This window comes from Malania oleifera, chromosome 5 (assembly GCF_029873635.1).
Source record: "Malania oleifera isolate guangnan ecotype guangnan chromosome 5, ASM2987363v1, whole genome shotgun sequence".
Classification (NCBI taxonomy): Eukaryota; Viridiplantae; Streptophyta; class Magnoliopsida; order Santalales; family Ximeniaceae; genus Malania; species Malania oleifera.
The window spans coordinates 96,958,536-96,982,326 of record NC_080421.1 but is presented as its reverse complement, the minus strand read 5'-3'; the positions used below and the strand labels follow the sequence as shown (position 1 = coordinate 96,982,326).

Genomic DNA, 23,791 nt, shown 5'->3' with positions numbered 1-23,791 from the left:
TTTATCCAACTTGACCATCATCCCTCGCTTAATTTCATTGATTTGGTCTCATCAAACTTAAATGTTACCGATCAACTCAATTGGTATTTGGCTACGCCCATTTAACTTCTTATTAAGGTCAAGTTCTCCAACCTCAAACTTGTATCTATCAAAAACAAGACATTATCATCATCATCGTCATCAACATAATGCTTTCACAGGATGCTTATCAATGAGTTCAATAATAATAATAATAATAATAATAATAAATAATGCTTCCATGGATAAAAAATAAAGAAGATTCCCCATTAAGCAAATTGAGTACTATACATGACATAAAATATTCTTTTCACACTATTTTCTTATCGTTTTCAAAATCCAAGTTATTCCTCAAATCTAAGATCGACATTAATATTCAGGATGCATGGCGGTTAGCAAGAGGGATGATCCGAGGCCACGTTGCATGCGATAGGAATGTTGGATCGGGGCATCTTCATACATGGGAGGTGCCATTGTTTCTCGTTTCCTTTTATATCCCTCACCGCCACAGCCTCCGCCAGGGCCACCAACACCATCACGTGGGTTAATTTGCCATTTTATTTTATTATATCAATCAATTCCACGGCTGCTGCGCCACCACCTAGCACCCTAGCAGCTCCCAAGCCTAGCACATACATATAACAAACACGTCATAGTGATGTGGAAGTGCACCATGTATACGCCTATTCCTTCATGGGCCGCAGTCAATCCTTTTCATCATATGCACGTAGGCAGATGATAGATAATCTTGACGCAAGAATTAATAGTTAATTGGCGGATGCAGATTTAAATTTCATGGTAATATATATATATATATATATATATATATGAAGCCAAGAACAAAGCAAGACATGAGAACAACAAAACACAGAGAAAAGCTGAGAGCACCATGATGGGTGCCCTACTAGGCACCCAGTGATCCGCTGAATCCCCTTTTTTCATTGAAAAACAGAAAATTTGATAATCACAAGTAGACACTGTTCAGGGTATGCCCTGTTGGAAAAAAAACTACGGCATTTTTTTTTTTTGAAAACTTTTTTGATTCAATAACCAGGAAGAGACATTACAGAATAGTGTCAAAAAAGTTTTAATCTTCCTGGATATGACATAACTGTACCTATCTGACCGAACAAGGGACAACAGAATTGTAGTGCTCCCCAAGACCAAAAGCATGCTTGTGGTATGATAGCATAATACTTGGATTTGTTTTGCCGGTCGTGGCATCAAATTTGTACTCTTTTCCCATCTCCACATCCGGGAAGGATCCTGAAAATATCAGTATGTGTTTGCTCAGGCAGTGAGTTAAAGCACCCAGCTCAAGCTGCCCTCCCCACACTGCTGTGGACTCCACTTCTCTACAGTAATTCTCAAATCTATCTGTAAGTGAATTTTCAGAATTTTCTTCTGCCGCGCTCTCTGACAGGAAAAAAGGGAGGAAATCAGATGCATGTTTCCTCATGTAGGAAGCTGCCATTTCTCGAAGCTCTTGGTAGGTGTAAGGTGGAGAACCGCATGATAGGAGGGTCAGTTGGTCTTCAACAGCTCGGTAAAGGCAATGCCCATCTGGTTTTATCTCATTCACAGTCAATCCTAGTGGTTCAAGTTTTCTCTCCAACTTTTCATTTTCAATAATTCGATCACTTACAATACTGCTCTGCTCTTCTTGTATTCTTTGCTCTCTTTCTGCTTCTTGTTGAGCTCTTTTCCCTCGTCTCTTGACACTCTTGCTGGGTTTCGAATGGTCAGCATGAGTGGCAACTGAAACTCCAGCTATGGCCTTCACCAAATTGTCAAGATCAGTCTTCTCCTTTCCATTGCTGCTGCAATAGCCTAAGGAGGCAAGTTCCTCCGCATGTGTTTGTTTGAGCTTTGAGGAAAGTTGAGAAATCTCTTCCTCCACCTGCTTTTTCTTAGCTTTTTGTTCAGCCTTGCTGCCTTTAGCAGCTGCCTTTTTCAGTGCAGTTTCCTTGTTTTGCAGCTCAGCTCTCTCCTTCCTGCAAACAAAGTAAAATCATTGAGAAAAATAAATAAATAAAATGAGAGCAACCCGCAGGGAAGGACAGGATGAACAAATTGGAGGGATAATTTGAATAACATAAAAACATACCAGTTCCATTAACTTACAATGAACCTTTGTATGCTACTAAGCCAACTAACATTGCAACCACCACAAGAAGTTTAGAAACCAAGGAGGAGTAAACAAAAAAAAAAGGGGGGTCTCATGCAGTTATATTTCATGTATACTGTAAACTTAGCACAATAGCCGTCTTCAGAACAAGTTAGAGAACAAAAGAGGCATTACATACAGCAACAACCACCAAAGTCTCACCAGGCGGATTTCACTGTCATTTTTTGCCATAATGCGCACTTAAGGGTGATATTCTCATAAAGTCAGACCGCTTCCACATCCTGTTTGCCCTTCCCCTCCCTATGGCCTCTAACATCAACTAAATTACTTTTGGTCACAAGTGTTATTTCCTCAGCACTAAAAGTGCCCAAACTATCTTACCTCTTCCTCTCACCTTAAATTTACAACAGATGCAATGCCTAGCTTACCACAATTGAGTCCACTGTAACCTCATCTTTAGAACAAAGATAACTTCTTGCATGTAGACGTCAACTTAATCGTGAAAGAAATACCATTTGCAGAAGGTATTAAGGTGACTGGATATCCCACAGATACAAAAGCAGCCTGAGTTCAAATTTTCAAGAAGTGAAAATTGCTTGCCTAGGTTGCCGAGGCACTTGGGCAAGCAACATTTTTTAAATGCACCAGGACACTTGCCGGGTTTCAGAAAACAATGTTTGTTCCAGAATTTTTTATTTCTTTTTCAGGAGAATTTAATTTCTTTTTCTTTTTCTTTATTGCCTTTGTAAAGAATTTCTGCATTCTACCATTCTCTATTATCTGGATTTTAGGTTTTGATGATGCAGATGAAGAATATGAAGTAAAAGATTTGAATTTTCATGGAAAAGTGGAAATGAACCATCAAGTTGCAAAGTCAAGGAATCATACAATGTTTTGGGCTAACTGCCTAGAACTTTTGATTTATTGATCTTCAGAACAACTTTTGATTTATTGAACTTCAGAGCATCTAAGGATTTTTTTTTCTTTCTTTTTTGCCTATTACAGCTTTTGGATTTTTTTTTTCTCATTTATTGAACATTGAAGCATTGTAGGATTTTGTTGATGGTAGTATCATACAATCGTCAATGCATCTTTATTTGATCATGTGGAGCTTATACTTTTAAAGATACTATCAATTTTCTGTGCACCTTATATGTTTAGTGGGAATAATGCTAAATGACACAGGCCTGTGGTGTTACAGGCCTGTGGCATTCAGCATTTTCCTTTTAGTAGTAGTTTTTAGTTGATGATTATTTTTATTGGTTTCTACATTAGTCAAACTTTTGTACTAAATATTTACTAATTTTTTTAACCAGCACCTCACTTAACTCATGTGAGCACCTAGCATGGTGCCTAGTGCCTTGGGATGTGTTCTTTTCATAGGCTTAGCCTATGATTGATGCATGAAACACAAGTCTAGGATAGGGCAGGATAGTAGTGGGCTAACAAAAACCAGCCAGCTCAGGCTAAGTTAGTCCTTAGTCAAATGGATAGAACTCTATCTATCAAAATGAACAAATGTCAACCCATGATCCAAAATGACCCCTTCAAATTAACCTCTAAACCCTCCATCACTGCCATTTATTTTGGCTCAGTAATAGACAAGGCAACAGTAGATTGCAAAGTCGCTTTCCAACTTACAGACTTTCAACCATAAACAAAGCGAACCACAATACCAGGACTCCTACCAAATTACAGACAAATATCTATGGTACCCCATATCAAAGAATCCATTTCACCACTTGCAAATGTGCCTTCTGGATTAGCCATAAATCCGCTCACCACACTAATTGCATGTGAAATGTTGGGGTGAAAGCAAACTGTATATCATATAATGCCACCACCTGCACTAGAGTATGATACAAGAGATATACTCTTCCTCTTAAATTGATTAAAGCTCACGACTGAAAGTCTGAAGTGCGCTGCAAGTGGAGAATTACCATACCATATATAATGCTGCCAACTGCACTAGATTATGACACACATGACATATTCTCTTCCTCGTAAACTGATTAAAGATAGTGAGCTACAGAAAGTCTGAAGTGTGCTGCAAGTGGAGTTTCCATGAACTTGGCATTTTTCATGCTAAAGCACTCTAAAACCTTTTTATCGTACTTATTTTGAACCAAATACAGTTTCTCGGTTATCTGTTCTCTATGGAGCTCCATAAGAATTTCCTTTGTTGCAGCCAACTCTTGCATCTCACATGCACCACTAAGCTTAGCTTTTAGTCCATCAACTGCAATCAGCATATTGTTCTCATATAACAAAAGATAAATAAACCCTCGAGAAGCTTTTTCAAGTACAAATGGCCGTTATACAAAGTTCAAGAGTAGTTTGCAACTAGCCATAATGGGGTGTTCGGTTCACGACATCAAAAATATTCCTACGGAATGACAATCCTAGAAATAACATTCCCAAGAATGGGATGCCTGCTTCATGGGAATATTTTTGTTTGGTTTATGTTGCAAGATTCCCAAGAATGTACACAAGATTCCCATGTCAATGTTTAGTTCAAGACAGGAATCCTTGCAGGCATTTCAAGGAAATGAACATTATAACCTTGACATGTATACCAAATATCAACAACAGACACAACAACAAACCAAGCCTTAAGTCCCACTAGGTGGGATCAGCTACATGAATCATTTTCTGCCCATTTATGCAATCATAGATGATTTCCTTCAACAAATTCAAGGCTATTAAATCCTTACTATCTCATTCCAAAATTATTTTAGGTCTACTCTACCCCTTCTATTACTCCCCGCAATAAGTAACTCACTCTTCCTTATTGGTGGACTATGTGGCCTACATTGCAAGTACCCAAACCATCTGAGTCGTCCCTCCCTTATCTTCTACAGGAACTACATCTAACTTAACGCAAATATGTTCATTTCTTAATTTATCTTTTAACGTTATACCACTCATCCATCTAAGCATTCTCATCTCAACATCTTTTACTTTTTGAATATGTTGTTTCTTAGTAGTCCAAAATTCTAACCCATATAGCTTGGATCAACACTTAAATATCCAATGAACCGATAAAAATTGGGGTAATACGACGTATAAATATTAATTTTTAAATTATACTATCGTAACACAATAATAATATTACTTTCAATTTTTTAATAACTTATTATTTTAAAACGTTAGTTCAGGAAACTATGATTAGATTAGCAACTTGGAATATAGGGACACTAACGAGTAAAAAGCATGGAAATTGTGGATACAATGATTAGAAAAAGAATTAATATAATTTGTCTTCAAGAAACTAAGTGGATGGGGGAGAAAGTTAGAGAAATCGATAAATCAGAATTTAAACTTTGGTTCACTGGAAAAGAAAAACATAAGAATGGAGTAGGCATTATTATAGACAAAAACTTAAAAGATAGCGTTGTGGATGTAACTAGAGTAAGGGATAGAATTATAAAAATCAAGATGGTATTAGGACAAGAGATAATAAATATCATTAGTGCTTAAGCTCCTTAAGTTGGCTTAGCAGAAAATCTTAAGAGAAAATTTTGGGAAGATATGGATAGTATTATACAAGGCATACCAGGGACTGAGAAAATATTTATAGGAGGAGATCTAAATGGACACGTTGGAAGAGATAATAAAAATTATGAGAAAATACATAGAGGATATGGATATGGAGACAAAAATGAGTCTGGGGAGATGATCTTAGACTTTGCTATGTCATATGATTTTAGTATAATGAATATTTGCTTTAAGAAGAGAGAAGAACACTTAATAACCTTTAAAAGTGGACAAAATAGAATTTAAATAGTTTTTTTTTTAACTAGGAGGGTAAATCGTTTATCATGCAAAGATTGTAAAGTTATTCCAGATGAAAGTCTAACCACACAACATAGAGTCTTAGTATTAGATATATGTATTAAAAAATGGAAGAAAAAGGATAAAATAAACCAATGTAGGAGAACTAGATGGTGGAACCTAAAGGGAGAAAATATAATAAAATTTAAAGATAAAATGATCAAAGATGGGGATTGGACTATAGAGGATGGGATAGATACAAATACTCTTTGGAATAAATTAGCTAGCTCTATTAAAAAGATAGCAAAAAAAATTTTAGGTGAATCAAGGGGAAGATTCTCGAATAGAAAAGAGAATTGGTGGTAGGATAAAGATGTACAAAAAATCATAAAGACAAAAAGAATTTGGTATAAAACATGGCAAAAATGTAGAAACAGAGATAACTTTGAAAAATATAAGGAGGCAAGAAAAGATGCAAAAATGGCCGTTAGTGAAGCTAAATATAGATCTTTTAATAGTTTGTATGATAGATTAGGTACAAAAGAAGGGGAAAGAGATATATTTAAACTTTCTAAAGCTAGAGAAATGAAGAGAAAAGACTTACGAAATGTAAAATGTATAAAAAGTGAGGATGATAATGTCTTGGTTAAGGACGAAGATATTAAAGAAAGATGGCGAAGTTACTTTAGTAAGTTGTTTAATGAAAACCAAATAGAAGACTTAAACTTAGAATTGTCAAATGAGGAAAAGACTACAAATATAAGATTTATTCGCAAAATTAGAGTTAACGAAATTAAGTTTGCACTAAAAAAGATGAAAAATGGGAAAGCTGGACCAGATAACATCCCAATTGAAGTTTGGAAATGCTTGGGTGATAACAGAATTATATGGTTAACCAATTTATTTAATACAATTGTAAAAACTAAGAAAATGTCAGATGAATGGAGGAAAAACACTTTAATACCTATATACAAAAATAAAGGAGATATTCAAAATTGTAATAACTATGGTGGAATTAAACTTATGAGTCATACGATGAAACTATGGGAAAGGGTAGTTGAACAAAGATTAAGGTTAGAAACGAAGATCTTAAAAAATCAAGTTGGTTTTATGCCTGGGAGATCTACCACAGAAGCTATTTATCTTTTAAGAAGATTAATGGAAAAGTTTAACGAAAAGAAGAGGGACTTGCATATGATATTTATTGACCTTGAGAAAACATATGATAGGATACCTAGGGAAGTTCTATGGCGGGTTTTAAAAAAAAAGGGTGTATGTTGTAGGTATACCGATGTCATTAAGGATATGTACGATGGAGTAATGACCAGTGTAAGGACTATAGATAGAGAAACTAGAGAATTTCCAATTACCATAGGTGTACATCAAGGATCTGCTTTGAGTCATTATGTTTTTGCTTTAGTGATGGACCAATTGACTAGGAGTATTCAAAAGGAGGTTCCATGGTGTATGTTGTTTGCAGATGATATTGCATTAATTGACGAAACTAGGGATGGAGTAGAGGCCGAGTTAGAATTATGAAGAGAAGCTTTGGAATTTAGAGGCTTTAAGATAAGTAGAAATAAAACAAAACATATAAAATGTAATTTTAGTAATGATAGGAGGAATATTAGAGACAAAGTTAAACTTAATGATAAAGAAATAAATAGTACTTGTAGATTTCGATACCATGGATCTATTATGCAAGATAAAGGAGAAATTAAAGATGATGTACATAGAGTTAAAGCAGGTTGGGTAAAATGAAGAAGTGCTTCAAGTGTGCTATGTGATCGTAGAATACCCTTAAAATTGAAAGAGAAGTTTTATAGAACAGCTATAAGACTAGCTATGCTATATGGATCGGAATGTTGGGCGACGAAGAAACATAATATCCAAAAAGTAAAAGTTGCCAAGATGAGAATGCTTAAAAGAATGAGTGGTATAACATTGAAAGATAAATTAAGGAATGAACATATTCGTGATAAGTTAGGTGTAACTCCAATAGAAGATAAGATAAAGGAGGGACAACTCAGATGGTATGGACACTTGCAACGTAGGCCACATAGTGCACCTGTGAGGAAGAGTGACTGTTACTATGGGGGGGCAGTAGAAGGGGTAGGGGTAGACCTAAAATAACTTGAGAGGAGATAGTGAGTAAGGATTTAATATCCTTAAATCTATCTTAATAAAATGGTACATGATCACATAAATTGGCAGAAAAGGATTCATATAGCCGACCCCACTTAGTCTATCTTAATAAAATGGTACATGATCACATAAATTGGCAGAAAAGGATTCATATAGCCGACCCCACTTAGTGGACTAAGGCTTGGTTTTCTTCTTCTTGTTGTATTATTTTAAATATAATAATAAAGTGTAATAATACTGATTACAGGGGCATTGTTCCACCTAGCCAAAATAACAAGGAAATTTGGTCAAAAAGTAGGATTCCTAAGAAACTTAACCATGGAAGAGGATGAGAATTAGATGCTCATTTGTCGGAATCCTTCATTCCCAAGAATATAAAGATGCCTATCACGTAAGATTCCCATGCCTAAACAAAAGTGGGAATGAGATACCATGGGCATCACTTTCTCAGCAAGGCTCGAAGATGCTGAAAACCAAACAGCCCCAAAGAATTAAACAACTTGCACCACTGCCAAAGATACTGTTTTTTTTTTTTTTTGAATATCAAAAGAAGAGATCTCATGTATTTTTTAATAGTAAAGAAGAGATTTCAATAGAAAGAGAAGACTTTAAAAAGAGGAGAACAAGACATCTCCCAAAAATTCTGGAAAAATCAAGAAAAAGAAACTCAAAACACAAAAAAATACTTTGAAATTTCAAAAGAAAAAAATCCTCCAATCTCGCTGAATTTTCAAAAGGTTCACTCCCTTAAAGCGACTAGAACCAATGCACAAGCCAAATAATGAATATTCTCTCAACCAGCTGTCTGCTCAATTTTATCCCTGGAAAAAATTCTGTGCATTTCGCTCCAACCATAAGCCCCACAGCACTGCGAAAATTCCACACCTCCACAGAGCAGTCAAATCCTTTTTCCTTCCGAAGCCCTCAAAAGAGATAGCCAACATTCCATCCACCATCGCTGGACAAACCCAAGCTTATCCCAACACGCCAAATAAATTATTCCAGATGCTCCAAACAAAGTCACAATGTAATACATATAGTGATCTCTTTGAAAATCAAACTGTTCTTCCTTGGAAGTGCTCATAAACATTAGCTCCCCAAGTTCATTATGTAAGCAAGCTATTTTAACATCCAGTCGCTGCAACCCCAAATTCTGCATAGCAACTAATATGAGTATGACATGAATAAAAGTACGCTTCGCTATTAGAGAGTACATATTATTGAAGTCTGTACCTTCAAACTAATTGTAGCCCTGAAGACACTAGCCGAACCTACTACAGCATCCATTGGGATTTCTTACATTCTTCTGAATAGGTATTTACAGCCTACAATCTTCTTTCCATTTGGCAGTTCAACCAACTCCCAAGTTTGGATTCTTAGAAGAAACTTCATCTCTTCCTACATAGCAACTAACCACATGTCGAAGCTAGCACAAGAAACGGGCTATACTGTATTGGTCATCTTGTGCACAAGCATTCGCATCAATATCATCAAGCTATTGAATTAATGAAGAGAGAAATTGAATCAACTTTCTCAAGTCTTGGATCAACAACCAAATGATATCCCGCTTCTAGAGATTCTCCTGTAACATGAGACTCTTCGCTTGGAAAAAGTGTGCCAGAAAGTAACATTTCTACTAATCATTCAGTGGCTTATGATCAGCACAATCTATATTTCCACACCCTAGAGGCATAACCCAATTATATGCATCCTGGAGACCAGAGCTTTAACTTATCATAGTCTACATAAGCATAAGCCATGCAACCAAATATCCTCAAACTAGAATAATAAGCAGGAACACCAGACCATACCTCCTCAAGAGTTCTATAGTCAGTGGATCTGTGATAAGAATGATTGACAAGATAACAAACTGTAGGGATAGTATATGCCCAAAATTCCTTAGACAAGTCAGCATCTAAAGGCATGCAGCAAATGCTCTCTTAGACAGTCCTATCTATGCATTCCGCCGCTCCATTTTTGTTTCTGCCCTTAACCATATGAAGTCTCACAATATCCTCATTCTAGCAAAATTCATCAAACCATGATGGGCAAGATTCCAGATCATTCATGGTTTTAAGCCACTTGATGCTCTTCTCCATTTTGTTTCTCAACCATAGCCTTTGATTGCTTGAAGTGTTCGAACACCTCACCTCATAAAGGTCCAAAACTTACATGGAACATCATCTATAAAGGTGAGCACCACCCATAGAAGGAACATGAGGAGGTCCCCAAAAATCCAAATACAAGTGGTCCAAAGTACCTTTAATCTTGTGCACCATCATCTTAAATTCGAAAATTTTGCCAAAATTTCAGTCAAAACTTCAGATTTGAGGAAAGTTCAAAAGGAAAACAGGTTTTTAGTTTCCATTTTGAAAAATTTTGGTCAAAATTTCAGTCAGATGAAATTATGAAGACTTAAAATATATATATTAGTGTTTTAAAAGGTGAAGGCACAAGGCAAGGTGCTTTAACCCTTAAGAGCTGAGGCATACGCCTTAAGGCATTCAGGCATAAGCCTTTTGAGAATTTTTTTTTAGATAAAAATATATAACTAAATCGCATATATTTTAAAAATAAAGAAAAATTTAAGAAAATCATAAATATAATGTAAAAAAAAAATAAAGAATTTGCAAACTACTTATTGAACATTCAAAAATTGATGCCATACATCCATTTACATAAATGATGACAAGAGATACCTATAATATTACTAAGTTAAAATTATTTTCAAGATCTATGATACAACTCTCAATTATTTTGGAAAGATTGAGGTCCAAGAGTTTTAGAAATCAACTCATAATATGACATTCCTTTTATGTAAACATGAAGTTAAAATTATCTAGTAAATCCAACTTAAGAATCACAGTATCACACACCAAAAATACGTAAGCCACAACTAAAAAGGTGCAAAAGACATGCCTTTTGTACAAATGCATATGCTTCAAGGTGTATTGCATGAGCCTTTTTGGGATTTGGTATTTTAGATTGAGCCTCAAGGCATTTTGGGCATGCCTTTACTTGAGGTGAGCCTTGATTGAGCCTTTTAAAACATTGATATATATTATAAAAAGGGTGAAAATTAATTATTCACAATCATCTATTGTAATATTTCCTAAATTTGTATTCATAATTTTCATAGTTATAATAAGTTTACAGTGCTTCTTCAAATCAAAATTGAGAATATCCATAAATTGAGCTCGAATATTTGGTCGAAACCTAAATTTTAGTCCTTGCATACTGAAACTAACCCTTTTCTACTTCTCAAACATGCAATGCTCACAAAATCCATCTTTGTTGAACCATGACCACAATGTAGACATCTTTCACTCAACTATCATACTAGAATCAGCCCCTTGTAGAGCCTCGTATGCCATAATTTGGCACTGTTGTGGTGAGAAATAGAAGATGTAGAAGCAGCACCTGCACCTATAACTGTGGAACATTAGAACATAAAGGTTCTCACGCTTGTTACCCTACATCACAATAAAAGTAACAATGCTCACCCTCAAAGCTCCCCCTTCAAGTGTAAACTTGCATCCATATAAATCAAGAGTGCCTAATGAGATAAGATTCTTCTTCAAAACATCAGTCAGAGTCTTAAAACTGCATCATCATGCATACAACTCTGAACTATTCATTTTCCAACTATACCACACAAAGCATTATTTATTGCCCATCAATACAACACCTTGAATTGATTCGTGAGTGGAGAACGAGTCCTTATTAGGGCATATGGAGATAAAAAGAATTTTTTTTCAGATAACAAAGGAAGATATACTAAGAGATGAAAGAGAGATTACAACCTAAAAAGGACAAACAATCCTCAAGGGGAGAAAAACAAGAAAATAAAAACAAACCCAACAAACAATCCAAATAAGAACCCTCTCTTTAAAACCTTGCCTCTGTAAAGCATTTCAAATTTTCTAATTAAGTTGTCCCTTCTTCAACTTCCTTTTTGCCCCCATCCAAGCAACTTAATTAGCTTGAGAACAAGATAGCCACAATCCCATCTCATCCAACAATGGTTGAGATTCTGAGTTCTTCCCATCAACCTCATCTACTGGAGTAGGTAAAATCCCATCCTTGCATAGCTGCTCCTTACCTGTTTTGCCTTCCTCAAGTAGTGAAATATCCTCTAAAATCTTCAAACAGAATGGTTGCATGTACAATATATCCCCAAGTAAATCAGATGATTCAAAAACATAGTGACATTGTCCCCAAATCTCATCCAGAAGCAAACCACTCCCGTCCACAAATTTACTAATATCATCACTATCATTATCTAACATATCACCCCATTTTTCCTTCTCCTAACCCTTGCTACTCCTCACATTTGTCTCTCCCTTGTGAACAATCTGGACTTAACAATACATAAATTACCTTGAGCATCGTTCCTTACATCTTTTTTCGTTGTCCCAGCAGAAATCTCACTTGTCCACTTTTCATAGATAAACCCTCTCAAATCTCCTTCCCTTTCCAATAGATTTAACCCCTAATCATCAACAATCCTATGGAAATCATTGAAACATCCTTCTGGGCCTTAGTGAATACCCCCCACCCCTTTCTCAACTATCGCCAACGGCATCTTCCTGATCAAGCTATCGTCCAGGCAGCAGCTCTCTCATACCAAAAGCATAGGAGCATCAACAGAAATCATAAGGCTAACTGAATCACTCATGTCCCTGACCATAATCCGCCCTACAAGATTCACCTTGTCCTTCATCCTTTGCTTGCAAAGCTCACTAGCTTTTGTAATCATGTTTAGCCTACTTGTTTCCCTTTCTAAACACACGTTGCCTACGGAGGTGTTAAAAATGAATTACATTGCCAGTTTACTACATGACTTGTGTCTACTTTCATACTTATTTAGGGGTGAAACCTCAGTATACTTCCAATTGACTAGTTAAGCAAGAGTGCTATAACTAGTGCTGCACAACCCCTCACAAGGTGTGAGCTGTTCGGCCTGTGACAGTGTGGAAGTTGTGGTTCCACTTTTTCAGCAATATAAATGTGGTGTGCACCCTATTTTGCAAATGGGATAAAGTTGTCTCTTCCTCCATATTTCAATCAATTGTACCAGGAATATACAAGCCCTTCCTGAAATTCACACTAGGCGGATTACCTTGATCATGTAGTTTAGAGATTTGGACTTGAAAAGGAGGCTTATTTAGCTCTACCCTTCTTCAGGCCTACACTGGACTTTTCTTTTCCACCTCACAATTAACTATGTCCCTACCCATGAGTGTTGGGCCTCTTGACCTCCCAACAAGGCTGAATTATGGGCCCATTCATGTTTGAAGCCCACTTACCCAAAAATGGGCCCAAATCTAGCACAATGGCAAGCGCCGCTATGTCAAGCACACACAATCTTATGTATATTGGTATATTTACATGTTTTAAGCTCACAACCCTTCTTCAAAGGAGTTTCAGTGCATTTTTGTCCTTTAGTTCAACTTACTAATATTGTTTAATAAGGGCAACAAACTCCACATTTGTTTTAAACTTCTATTGATAGAAAATTTTACACACACACACACACATACATACATACATATATATATATATATATATATATATATATATATATATATAGCTCTTCCACTAATCATATGTTTGATAAATTAATTAATTAAACAAAATTCATTATCCACTCCACCATCTATTAGGCACATAAGATGTACAAATAATATATTAAATTAAACAAGTTCTATTATTTTATTTGTTGAAGTAATAAAAATCTAATAAATTGAAACTAACAAGTTACATTGTATAACTATTACCTAAAGTTTAAACTATAATATATAATCATATATCATTAAATAAATATAAAATATAATCATATATCATTAAATAAATAAAGTACTAACAAGTTGAACAAGAAGGAGAAAACTAGAAAAAGAAGAAGGTTGAAGTTGAAAAAATATTTTTTTTAAATCAACTTACTAATATTATCAAAATAAATATCTAACAAAATAGTGTTAATATCAAATTATTAATTAATGCATCTCTTGTGAATATTAAAAAAATAACTTTTGTATCATTATCATCCTCATTATGACCTCCCTCCCTCCTCACATACCTTACTGAGAATAATTTAAAAAAGGAGAGGAAAAAAAAGAGAATAAAAAGTTATAAAATTTTTAAAAAATCTTTTTTTCTTTTTTTTGGCATAATACTGTAATAGTCTTGTAGCAATTACATAATGGTCACATTGGCCATTACATAACGGTAGTGGTACATAACGGTAGTGGTCCATAATGGCCACTATGACTGATTTTTCTTCTGGCCAATTTAGCAGGGTGCAACAGTGTTAGAGACCCAAAAAACTGTCACATAACGGTCACAGCCGCTATTTAAAACCATGACCGCTTCTACCGTGAGCCACTTGCCATCTCTGCACCTCATCCTTGTGACGGCCTCAGACCATCTTCAAGTACCTTCCTCTTCCAAATCTCACCACACTTCGCATAGAGACAATTGTTCTCTTGTGACACAACTTCATTCCATGATACAAACATCATGAATAAAAGTGTCCTATCATCCTTGGACCTACAACAATCAGTGATTGAGAGAATATTACCTTTCAAAGAATTTCTCTCTGCTACACTTACTATTGAGAGTTTTTTTTTTCTTTTAATAACCTTGTAGCTTTTTCTTCAATTCATGAAAGTTTGATTTGATGTGTCCTTTCTTCTGGCCATAATAACATGTTAAATTCCATTGTCTAGGCTTTGATCTAGATTTAAACTTTCTGCTTCCTGAAATTGAACTCCCCTCCATTTATCTACACCGAGCTTAAGCCTTTACTGGATGTCCAAGTCAAATACATCTCTATTAATTCCTTTGAAAATAAAGGTGACTTAAATCCTCCATGAAGACAAAATCTCTCTTGTATATAACCACTTTGCAAAAACTCTTATAAGAAATAGGTTACGAATTTAACAATAGGAGGGCCTGATCTTCATCTCTAATATAATATCCAAATTTAAGACTGAAGAATTTAATTAAAGGGAGTGTCTCAAGCCATGCTTAACATTTACAAACGCTGCTTGAGATGGAATTTTATTATGAGACTTAGTCATATAAAGAGACTCCAACTTCAACCATAAACCAGCAGCCAAATTTTCATAAGAACCTCTTGTAGGACTTCGTTTGACATAACGTGGCTAAATTTATGTGAGAGCCTATTTTCTAATTCTTTTTTTTTTTCACCTTGAGTCATGCATTTTCTCTTTTCCAATCAAACAATTTCACCAAGCCTTGCCGACTCAAAGATTCTTTGATTTTGAGTTTCCATAAACTAAAAATTATGACATAATAAAACTTCTCAATTTCAAACTTTATATACATCATTACACTCAACAAGGATTAGAAATTCTTTGGTCTCATACTAGTTTGTTGCAGAATATTACAAAAGGATCAACACAGCTTATCTAGTTAAAGCGCAAGAATATAATGAAGTTGAGAAATAAAGAAAATAAAAGACAGAATGCACACACAAATTGACATGATTAGACTGCAAACTTACATCCAGAGACACCAGAACAAGTAAAAAACCACTATGACCCGAAAGAAACACAAAAAGATCAAACTACATTACTCTCTCTCCAAAACCCCAATTACTCACAAAGGAACTCACAGTCAAAAACACCTAAACAAGTCTGGAGAGAAGTTATGAAAAGTTCTCACACAAATTGCACAAGACAAATAATTGAAATAGGCAGTTTGGAGTAGTTTTCCTTGAAGGATTAGTCAACCGATTCATAAGTGAAACTGGTGGAGGGAACAATTATGTAAGGGTCAAGTATCAATCAACCTATTTAACGAAACCAAAAAATGACTCCAACAGAAATTGAGCCGCCACACAATAGTTATGCCTTCATTCTTGCAAATTATACCACCTACTTGCATGTTGATGCCACATTCATCCAAACAAACATCAATGGTTCCGAAGAGTTCAAGAGATCAAATCAAACCAAAGACATTGAGAAAAATAAGACAGTAATTTACTGTAATCATTCGTCACCTGTGCCTAGCAAGCATTTCATTAGAAGTTTCTTGTTTCTTGTCCAGCACACACTCTGGAATTTCTACAGATGGTTCGTCGCCTTTCTCATGGGTGCCCTCCATTTAAGCAACCTGCCATCAAGGGGAAAGATAATGCTGGAAAAGAGTGGCCTCCCAGGGGTAGATGGATAAACTTCGCAGTTATTAACAAGAAAAGAGGAAAATATATATTTATATAATTACCAATTGGGGGGGGGGGGGTGGAAGGTGGTTTATCAAAATGATAAAAACAGAACCTTTCATAAGATCAATGAGAAAGTAAACTAACAGAAAAAAGACTAATGAGAAAGCAAAAAACTAAAAATAGGGAGATCATGGGTTCCTCCATTTTGCTTCAGTTAATCATGCAGAATGGCTGAAGAGGATTCATGTAGCTAGCCCCACCTCTTATGACTTAAGGCTAGGTCGTTGTAGTTGTACTCTATTTAGGGATAATGAGAAAGTACTACAATTGTTTAGAAGCCCAACAAGTTGGGCATTATATTGAAGGCCTGTTTATGAACCAATTTGGTCTGAAAATGTAGTCCAAAATGCCCGTTAACTGGTCAGCTGGTTCCTAGGAAACACCGATACCAATACAGAATATGCCAATATGGATACAAAACAATACGGATATGGTGATTTTGTAAAAACATGGATACAACACAGCCAGGATACGTTACTTAATTAATATAAAATATATATTTAGGCATGTTTTTCCTTTTTAAGTGAAAAGGATTGAGGTAATAAGCACCAGTCATTGGGTTGTAAGTACACTCTGAAGGTAAAGTTGCATAAACAAAAAGCAAAGTGACAGAACCATGTTCCTGCTGTCCTGCATCTGTTCTAATAAAGCTAGCAGCCCCCCTTTTAATTCGTTATCTTTAAAATGTTGAAACATTAACTCTAGTCTCAAACACCACACAAGCAATTGACCAACGAGAAGAAAGAGAGCCTTTAACAATTTGAAATCTGTGTTTCACACTCAATCAGATTTCAAATGCCTGTAACAAGCAATTGGCTCGGCCACGATCAGATTTCTAATGCCTAAAAGGTTGGCTTGCTCGACACCTTCCCTATTACGTCAAACATCAATGTTGTGCTTACCAACCAATGCTTGGGCACTTCAATAGTTCAATCATATTGCAAACCAGCAGAAAAATGGTAAGGAGAAGGAAAAGGGAGGGAAGGAGGAGGGAGGGACTCAAGTTGCAAGCCTTCAAGAGTCAGAAAGCTTCCCTTCCCTAGTGGCATCACAGATTGGGTCATCCTTCCCTTGCTCTCATCCATTGTGTCCTTCACACCAACTGTTTGACGCATTACTCCTCAGACGTCTCCTTCAAATGCCTGGTCTGCCCTCTTGCAAAATCATATCAGCTTCCCTTTCCTTCAAGTCGGGCCGTGTATCGCAGGCCCTTGGAATTACTTTGTTCGGACCTTTAGGGTCCATCTTCTTTTGTATCTCATTTGGGTTATAAATATTATGATTTTTGTGGACCACTATACCCGATTCACTTGGTTATTTCCTATTAAACAAAAATCTGATCTTGTTCACATATTTTTCAATTTTTTACCCTTTGTTGAGTAAATGTTTAACACCAAATTAGTAACCTTACAAACTGATGGCGGTGGTGAATTTAAGCCCATAACCTCCATGTGTCAAAAACTTGGCATTCAACATCGCCTTTCATGTCCTCACATCCATCAACAAAATGGACTTGTTAAAAGAAAGCACCTGCATATTGTTGAAACCAGGCTTGCTCTCTTGGCCCAAGCATCTCTTCCTTTTTCTTATTGGGCCGATGCCTTTGAAACTGCAGTTTATTTAATAAATCATCTTCCCTCTCCAACATTAAATCATAAATCTCCTTACTCAATGGTTTATCATCGTGAACCCGGTTACAACCTTTTAAAAGTGTTTGGTTGTTTTGTTGGCCCAATCTTCACCCATACCTTTCCCACAAATTTAATTTTCGGTCCACTCCTTGTTTATTCCTGGGCTATAATGTTTCCCACAAGGGATACAAATGTTTGGATCTCTCCAAAAATAGACTATACATATCCTGTGATGTCACCTTTGATGAAACATCATTTACCCTTGCACAATCTCACCCCACATCCTCTTATCAGTCCATTACTTCACTTCAGGCCTCATTACCCATTCTCTCATCTTCAATTCTTGGCCCATCTCCACACTTACCTCCCGCAAGCCCATCTCACCCTCCATCATCTTCAGTTCTCGGCCAGGCCCCAATTCTTCACCGCATACAGCTTCTCCTGCACCTTCTACTATCTCTAGATCTCCCCATACATCAAATCTTTCATCTCCTTCACCCCTCATTCCCCCAAATGTCTCTCCAATCCTTGTCCCTCCTCAGTCACCCATTATAGCTCTCGCCCAAACAAATTCCTCTTGCCCTCGAGTGTTTTCAGATGGTATTGTGCCCTACCCAGCTCTCCAGTGCCTCACCACTACTATTTCTGTTCCCGATGAGCCCTCAAGCTACACAATTGCCTCAAAATTTTCAAACTGGCGTGTGGCGATGGCTCAAGAATTTGCTACCTTGACTCACAATCATACCTAGACTCTTCAACTGCCTGTTCCCTCTTCAAATATCCTTGGGTGCCGATGGGTCTATTGCACCAAGACCAATGTCGATGGTTCGTTTCAGCAACGGAAGGCCCATTTAGAGGCCAAAGGCTTTCATCAGCAGCCTGGTCTTGATTATCACGAGACTTTCAGTCATGTGGCTAAACCTTTGACAATTCGTCTCATCTTGTCCATTGCTATGTCGCGGCGCTGGCCATTGCGCTAGCTAGACATTAAGAATGCCTTCTTACATGGAACTCTTACTAATGATTTCTTTATGCAGCAGCCTCAAGGTTTTGTGAATCCAGCTCATCCATGGTTTTAAATAAAGGCTGCGACCGTTACGTAATGCCGTTACGTAAAGGTTTTTTGGGTTACCAATACCGTTACACACCGCGAAATCGGTGGGAAGAAAAATCATGGCCGTAGCGGCCGTTATGGCCCGCGACCGTTACGTAAAGGCCACTACGGCCGTTACGTAATCGCTACAGGACTGTTACACCAAAAAAATATTTTATTTTTTACTTTTTCTCCTCACTTTTTCTCTCTCTTTCATATATCATTCTCAATATACCAAGTGGCAAGAGGGGGAAAAGATTATAATGAGGATGACAATGATACAAAATTTACTTTTTCTTTAATATCACAATAGATGCATTAATTAACAATTTCAAAATACTAACTTGTTAGGAATTTTTTTTTAATAATATTAGTAATGTGATATTTATGTTCTTTATTTTTCAACTTCAACCTTCTTTCTTTTCTAGCTATTTTATATTTATATTATTTGTATGTCTTATGTGTCTAATAGACTAATGGAGTGTATAATGTATTTTATTTTATTAATTCATTTAGCACACATAAGAATTTATCACAGATAAGAACAATGAGAAATATAAATACGCGCACACACGTAATTTTCTATCAATGATGGTTTAAAACAAATGTAAACTTGTTGCCCTTACCAAATAACTTAGTTACTCGAACTAAAGGGTCCAAAATACACTAAAACCCTTTCTAAGAATGGCCAAAAGCTTAAAACATGCAAGTATGCTAATATGCACAAGGTTGTGCGTGCTTCAAAAAAATTCACGGCCGTTACACCCGCTTCCCGTTATGTAACATCCGCTACTCCTGCTTCCCATTACACCTGTTACCGTTACGTTACGCTACCCACTACCGCGATTTAAAACCATGAGCTCATCCTACGTTTGTGTGCAAGCTCAACAAGGCAATCTATGGATTGAAGCAAGCTCCACGAGCCTGGTTTGATCAACTCAGTTCCTGGCTACTTGAGTATGGTTTTCTTGTCTCCAGAGTTGATCCTTCACTTTTCATTTTCAGTAATGCAGCTGCTAAAATTTTATTGCTCGTCTATGTCGATGACATAGTGATAACAGCGTCTCACTCCTCTGTCATTGATACTTTAATTGTTGCCATGAGTCTTGCCTTCACTATTCGGGATCTTGGAAATTCGTCCTTCTTTTTGAGTCTTAAAATTGATCATACCATTGCTGGCTTGTTGGTCTCCCAAATAAAATACATCAAAAATTTACTCACCCGCAGCAACATGCTTCATTGCAATCCCATGTCCTCACCAATGGCTGCATCTCTCAAGATCTCTAAATTTGATTCACCTGATTTTGATGATCCTGTTCTCTACAGAAGTTTAGTTGGAGGTCTTCTATACCTCAACTTCACCCACCCGAATATATCTTTTGCAGTGAATAAACTCTGTCAATTTATGCACTCACCCAAACTAACTCATTGGAGTGCACTGAAAAAGGTCATGCGATACCTCAAGGGTACAATCAATCATGGTTTACTTTTTCTTCTCAATTGAGTTTTGTCCTTCAAGCTTTTTCGGATGCGGATTGGGGTGGTTGTCCTGATGATTGACGATCATTCGGTGGCTTTTGCATCATCTTGGCAATCATCTCATCTCATGGAGTTCTAAGAAACAGAAAACAGTAGCTAGATCATCCACAAAAGCTGAATATAAATCCTTGGCATCTTCGGCTGTTGAACTACTATGGCTTCAAACTCTTCTCAAGGAACTTGGTCTATTTTTACCTCAAGCACCAACACTTTGGTGCGACAACCTTGGTACAACATATCTTTGTGCTAATTCTGTTTTCCATTCAAAAACCAAGCACATGGATATAGACTAACATTTTGTTCAGGGTCGTGTAGCTGCCAAAACACTCAGAATTTCCTTTTGTAGCTCCAAAGATCAACTTGCGGATGTTCTCACCAAACCGGTAATAGCAGAACGATTTAATCATTTTAAAGCAAGTCTCAACGTGGTTGACGCCCCCTTGGACTTGAGGGGACATGTTAGCCCATGTGCTCCTATACACAGCTCAGCTACGGCAGGGGTTCAGTTACAGCAAGAATAATTTGTAACCAATATATTCTCTTCTATTGTAACTATTTTATATTCCTTGATTCTTCATGTAAAGTCTATATATAGACACAGTATTTAATAAATAAAATATAGAACACACAGAAAACTTTCTACTGCTGTAATCAAAATTCTGCAGCTCTTCCTTTCCTGCAAACAATACACAGCAGGTAGTCACTGCTGTAAACAATACACAGCAGGTACTCACTGCTGTCAACAAAGAGGCATCCAATTGAATGTTCGAGTGTTTGATCCTTCAGCAGAGAAGAGGCTTCAACACTCTTAACCTTTTGAAGTGTCAGTGTCTCCAAGCTAGTAGCAAACGCATGGCACTTTGACATTTTAAAAATTTTTATCACTGCATGTTAGGGCTAAGGAGACTGATATTAAACAAATCTATATTCATTTTGAGAAGCATCAATAACCATTAATCCAGTTCAAACAGTCGCACTGCTCTTTGGGTGATGGGTAATGTAATTCAACATACAAATAGCACATTCAAAACCCCAAGAGATATCTCCAGCAAAAAATAAATAAATAAAAATAGAGAGGTATGAACACGTATAAAAATTCCAAAATGTCTGTTCATCCAACATTCTGATAGGAGAAAGTTCAATACCAGCTACAGCGAATGAAAAGAGCAAACTCGCAATAAGTGTGCATTGATTGAAATGAATTATCAATCCACAACGAAAACCCATAATGCTTTAATTTCGATCAGACAATAAGAAATACAAAAATAAATAAACAAATAAACAAAACAGCCTGATTCGAGTGATACCTCAAATTTTCCAACCGTTTTTATTTCGATCATACAGCATGAAGTTACAGATAAGTTCGTTTTAACATGATAGAACAATGTAATTGAATTTGCATACGAAAATTAATAGGTAAAAAATGAAATTAATGAGAAAAAAAAATTGAAATCTTCGTATATTTGAGGAAAACAGATATCAATAGGGTTTTGCAGGTATAATCGACCAAAAAAGACCAAAAAAAACAAAAAAGAAATAATGGGTTTTACTTCTCTGTAACCATGGGGCGGCGGGCAAGGAAGGGGAAATAGGAAAAACATTAGGAGAAATCAGAGCCCAAAAAAAATCAGAGAAGGATGAAGAAGAAGAAGAAGAAGAATAAGAAGAAGAAGAAGAAGAGAAGACTTACCAATGATTGGAGAAGGAAATCGAAGGTTCTCTTGCCTGGCGGAGTCGCTGCTCCGCTTCGGCAGTGAGGAGCAGATGCGAAACGTAACAGCAGCTTAGGAAGGGTTTGGTGGTCCACTGGTTTGGTTTTACGTTAATTTCACTTTCTTCGGAGGGGCAAATGCGACACACGCCTCGTAAAATGGCATCCGACAGTCTCTTCAGTTATTGCCTCGCGACATCTTTTAATTTTCCTTAAATGAGCATCAGATTTTATGGTTTGTTTGGATATAAAAACTTTATAAGGCTCATCAACCAAAATTCTCTATGAACATTTTACTTTTATCTTCTATGTATAAATTTCATAAAAATCTTATTTTTATAAAAATAAATAAATTCTTTTTATCTAAATTATCCATTTTACTTTACCAAATTAGACAACAATATACATATGATGCATTATTACAATCTATTATTATATCTATTATTTCATTATAATAATTTAATTTATTAATATTTATGCACCTATTACCTCAATTATTTCAGCTAATTGGATAATTTAAGAATTTTATTTTAATTATGATTGTTGAGAACTTCATAATATTGGTTTAATTAAGCATATATACTATTATTAATGTTTTTTTTTGTTAAAAATATAATTATTCAGGTATGCACATGTTAAAGGAATAATAGTCATCTTTTTGAAATATTTGCTAAAATTTTTATGTTAAAAATTTTGTGTGCGCTATTGTAAATCTTACAATGCAAAACCAAACAAAACCATATGAGATAGGCATCCCACTCTTGAAAATGAAATTCTCAAAAATATCATTTCATGAAAATATTTTTGATGCCACAAACCAAATGCCCCCACCCCGCCAAGACTCTCATGCCGCATCTACCCCCTTAGGCATCTACTAAATTTTTGTTGTAGAGACTATGGAGTTATGAAACTGTTCATTATGGAACGAAAAAACACAAATGTAAAAGAACAGGTGGCACCACTTTCCAAATCTGGGGAATAGGATGTTAGTTTCCTAGCATCAGCTCAAGAATTTACAGTCATACTGAACAACGCAAGGGATGAAAAGAAACACCAATACTAATCCATCTCGGTCACAACTCAAATATGAAAAACTTAAAAAAAAAAAAAAAAAGATGTGAATTACAAGTACCCAACTCAGATTTTGCAGGTAACATGCCTAAATGAATTACCTCGTTGAGGATCTTTGTCCCCTTTATTGATTTTTTTTATCATTTTATTTAGTTGAAAAATTGGGAAATCAACACAGCAAGGCTTCGGTTTTCTCTGATTAGATTGCATTACTTTGAGGTTAGGCCTGAGGAAGTGAGAATGCCCACACTAATCAGTGGTATTGTATTATATTCTTTTCCTCATCTAGAGAGTTCTACATGTAGGATAAGAGGGGTCCTTTGTTGTCCCCTATTCAATTTTTTAGCTTTACATTTAATTTTCTAAAATTTCTCCTCAATTCTTTTGTTATCAATTTCTTCATTTTAATGTGTAGAAATCCCGTGTATAT

General features: G+C 36.0%; 1 protein-coding gene across 2 annotated transcripts; it reads right to left on the bottom strand.

Moving 5' to 3' along the window:
• Positions 1 to 266: 266 nt before the first annotated feature.
• LOC131155586 (OVARIAN TUMOR DOMAIN-containing deubiquitinating enzyme 5) lies at positions 267 to 22,420 on the bottom strand. Of its 2 annotated transcripts, none has more exons than XM_058108822.1 (4): positions 22,270 to 22,420; positions 16,092 to 16,204; positions 1,136 to 2,012; positions 267 to 765 (listed from the first exon to the last, which is right to left on the bottom strand). In XM_058108822.1, the coding sequence occupies exons 2-3, from the start codon at positions 16,193 to 16,195 to the stop codon at positions 1,136 to 1,138; spliced, it is 981 nt and encodes a 326-aa protein (XP_057964805.1). In that variant the 5' UTR covers positions 16,196 to 16,204; positions 22,270 to 22,420; the 3' UTR covers positions 267 to 765. The 2 variants fall into 2 exon arrangements, with proteins under 2 accessions (XP_057964805.1, XP_057964804.1); XM_058108821.1 differs by having other exon boundaries at positions 267 to 643.
• Between the last annotated feature and the right edge of the window lie 1,371 nt (positions 22,421 to 23,791).

What these genes read in the sequence shown, in the direction of transcription:
- LOC131155586 (XM_058108822.1), bottom strand. Translation starts at nt 16,195, where the DNA reads ATGGAGGGCACCCATGAGAAAGGCGACGAACCATCTGTAGAAATTCCA. An exon ending in GAAATGCTTGCTAGGCACAG is followed by an intron (nt 2,013 to 16,091) that starts GTGACGAATGAT and finishes CTTTGTTTGCAG; the next exon opens with GAAGGAGAGAGCTGAGCTGC.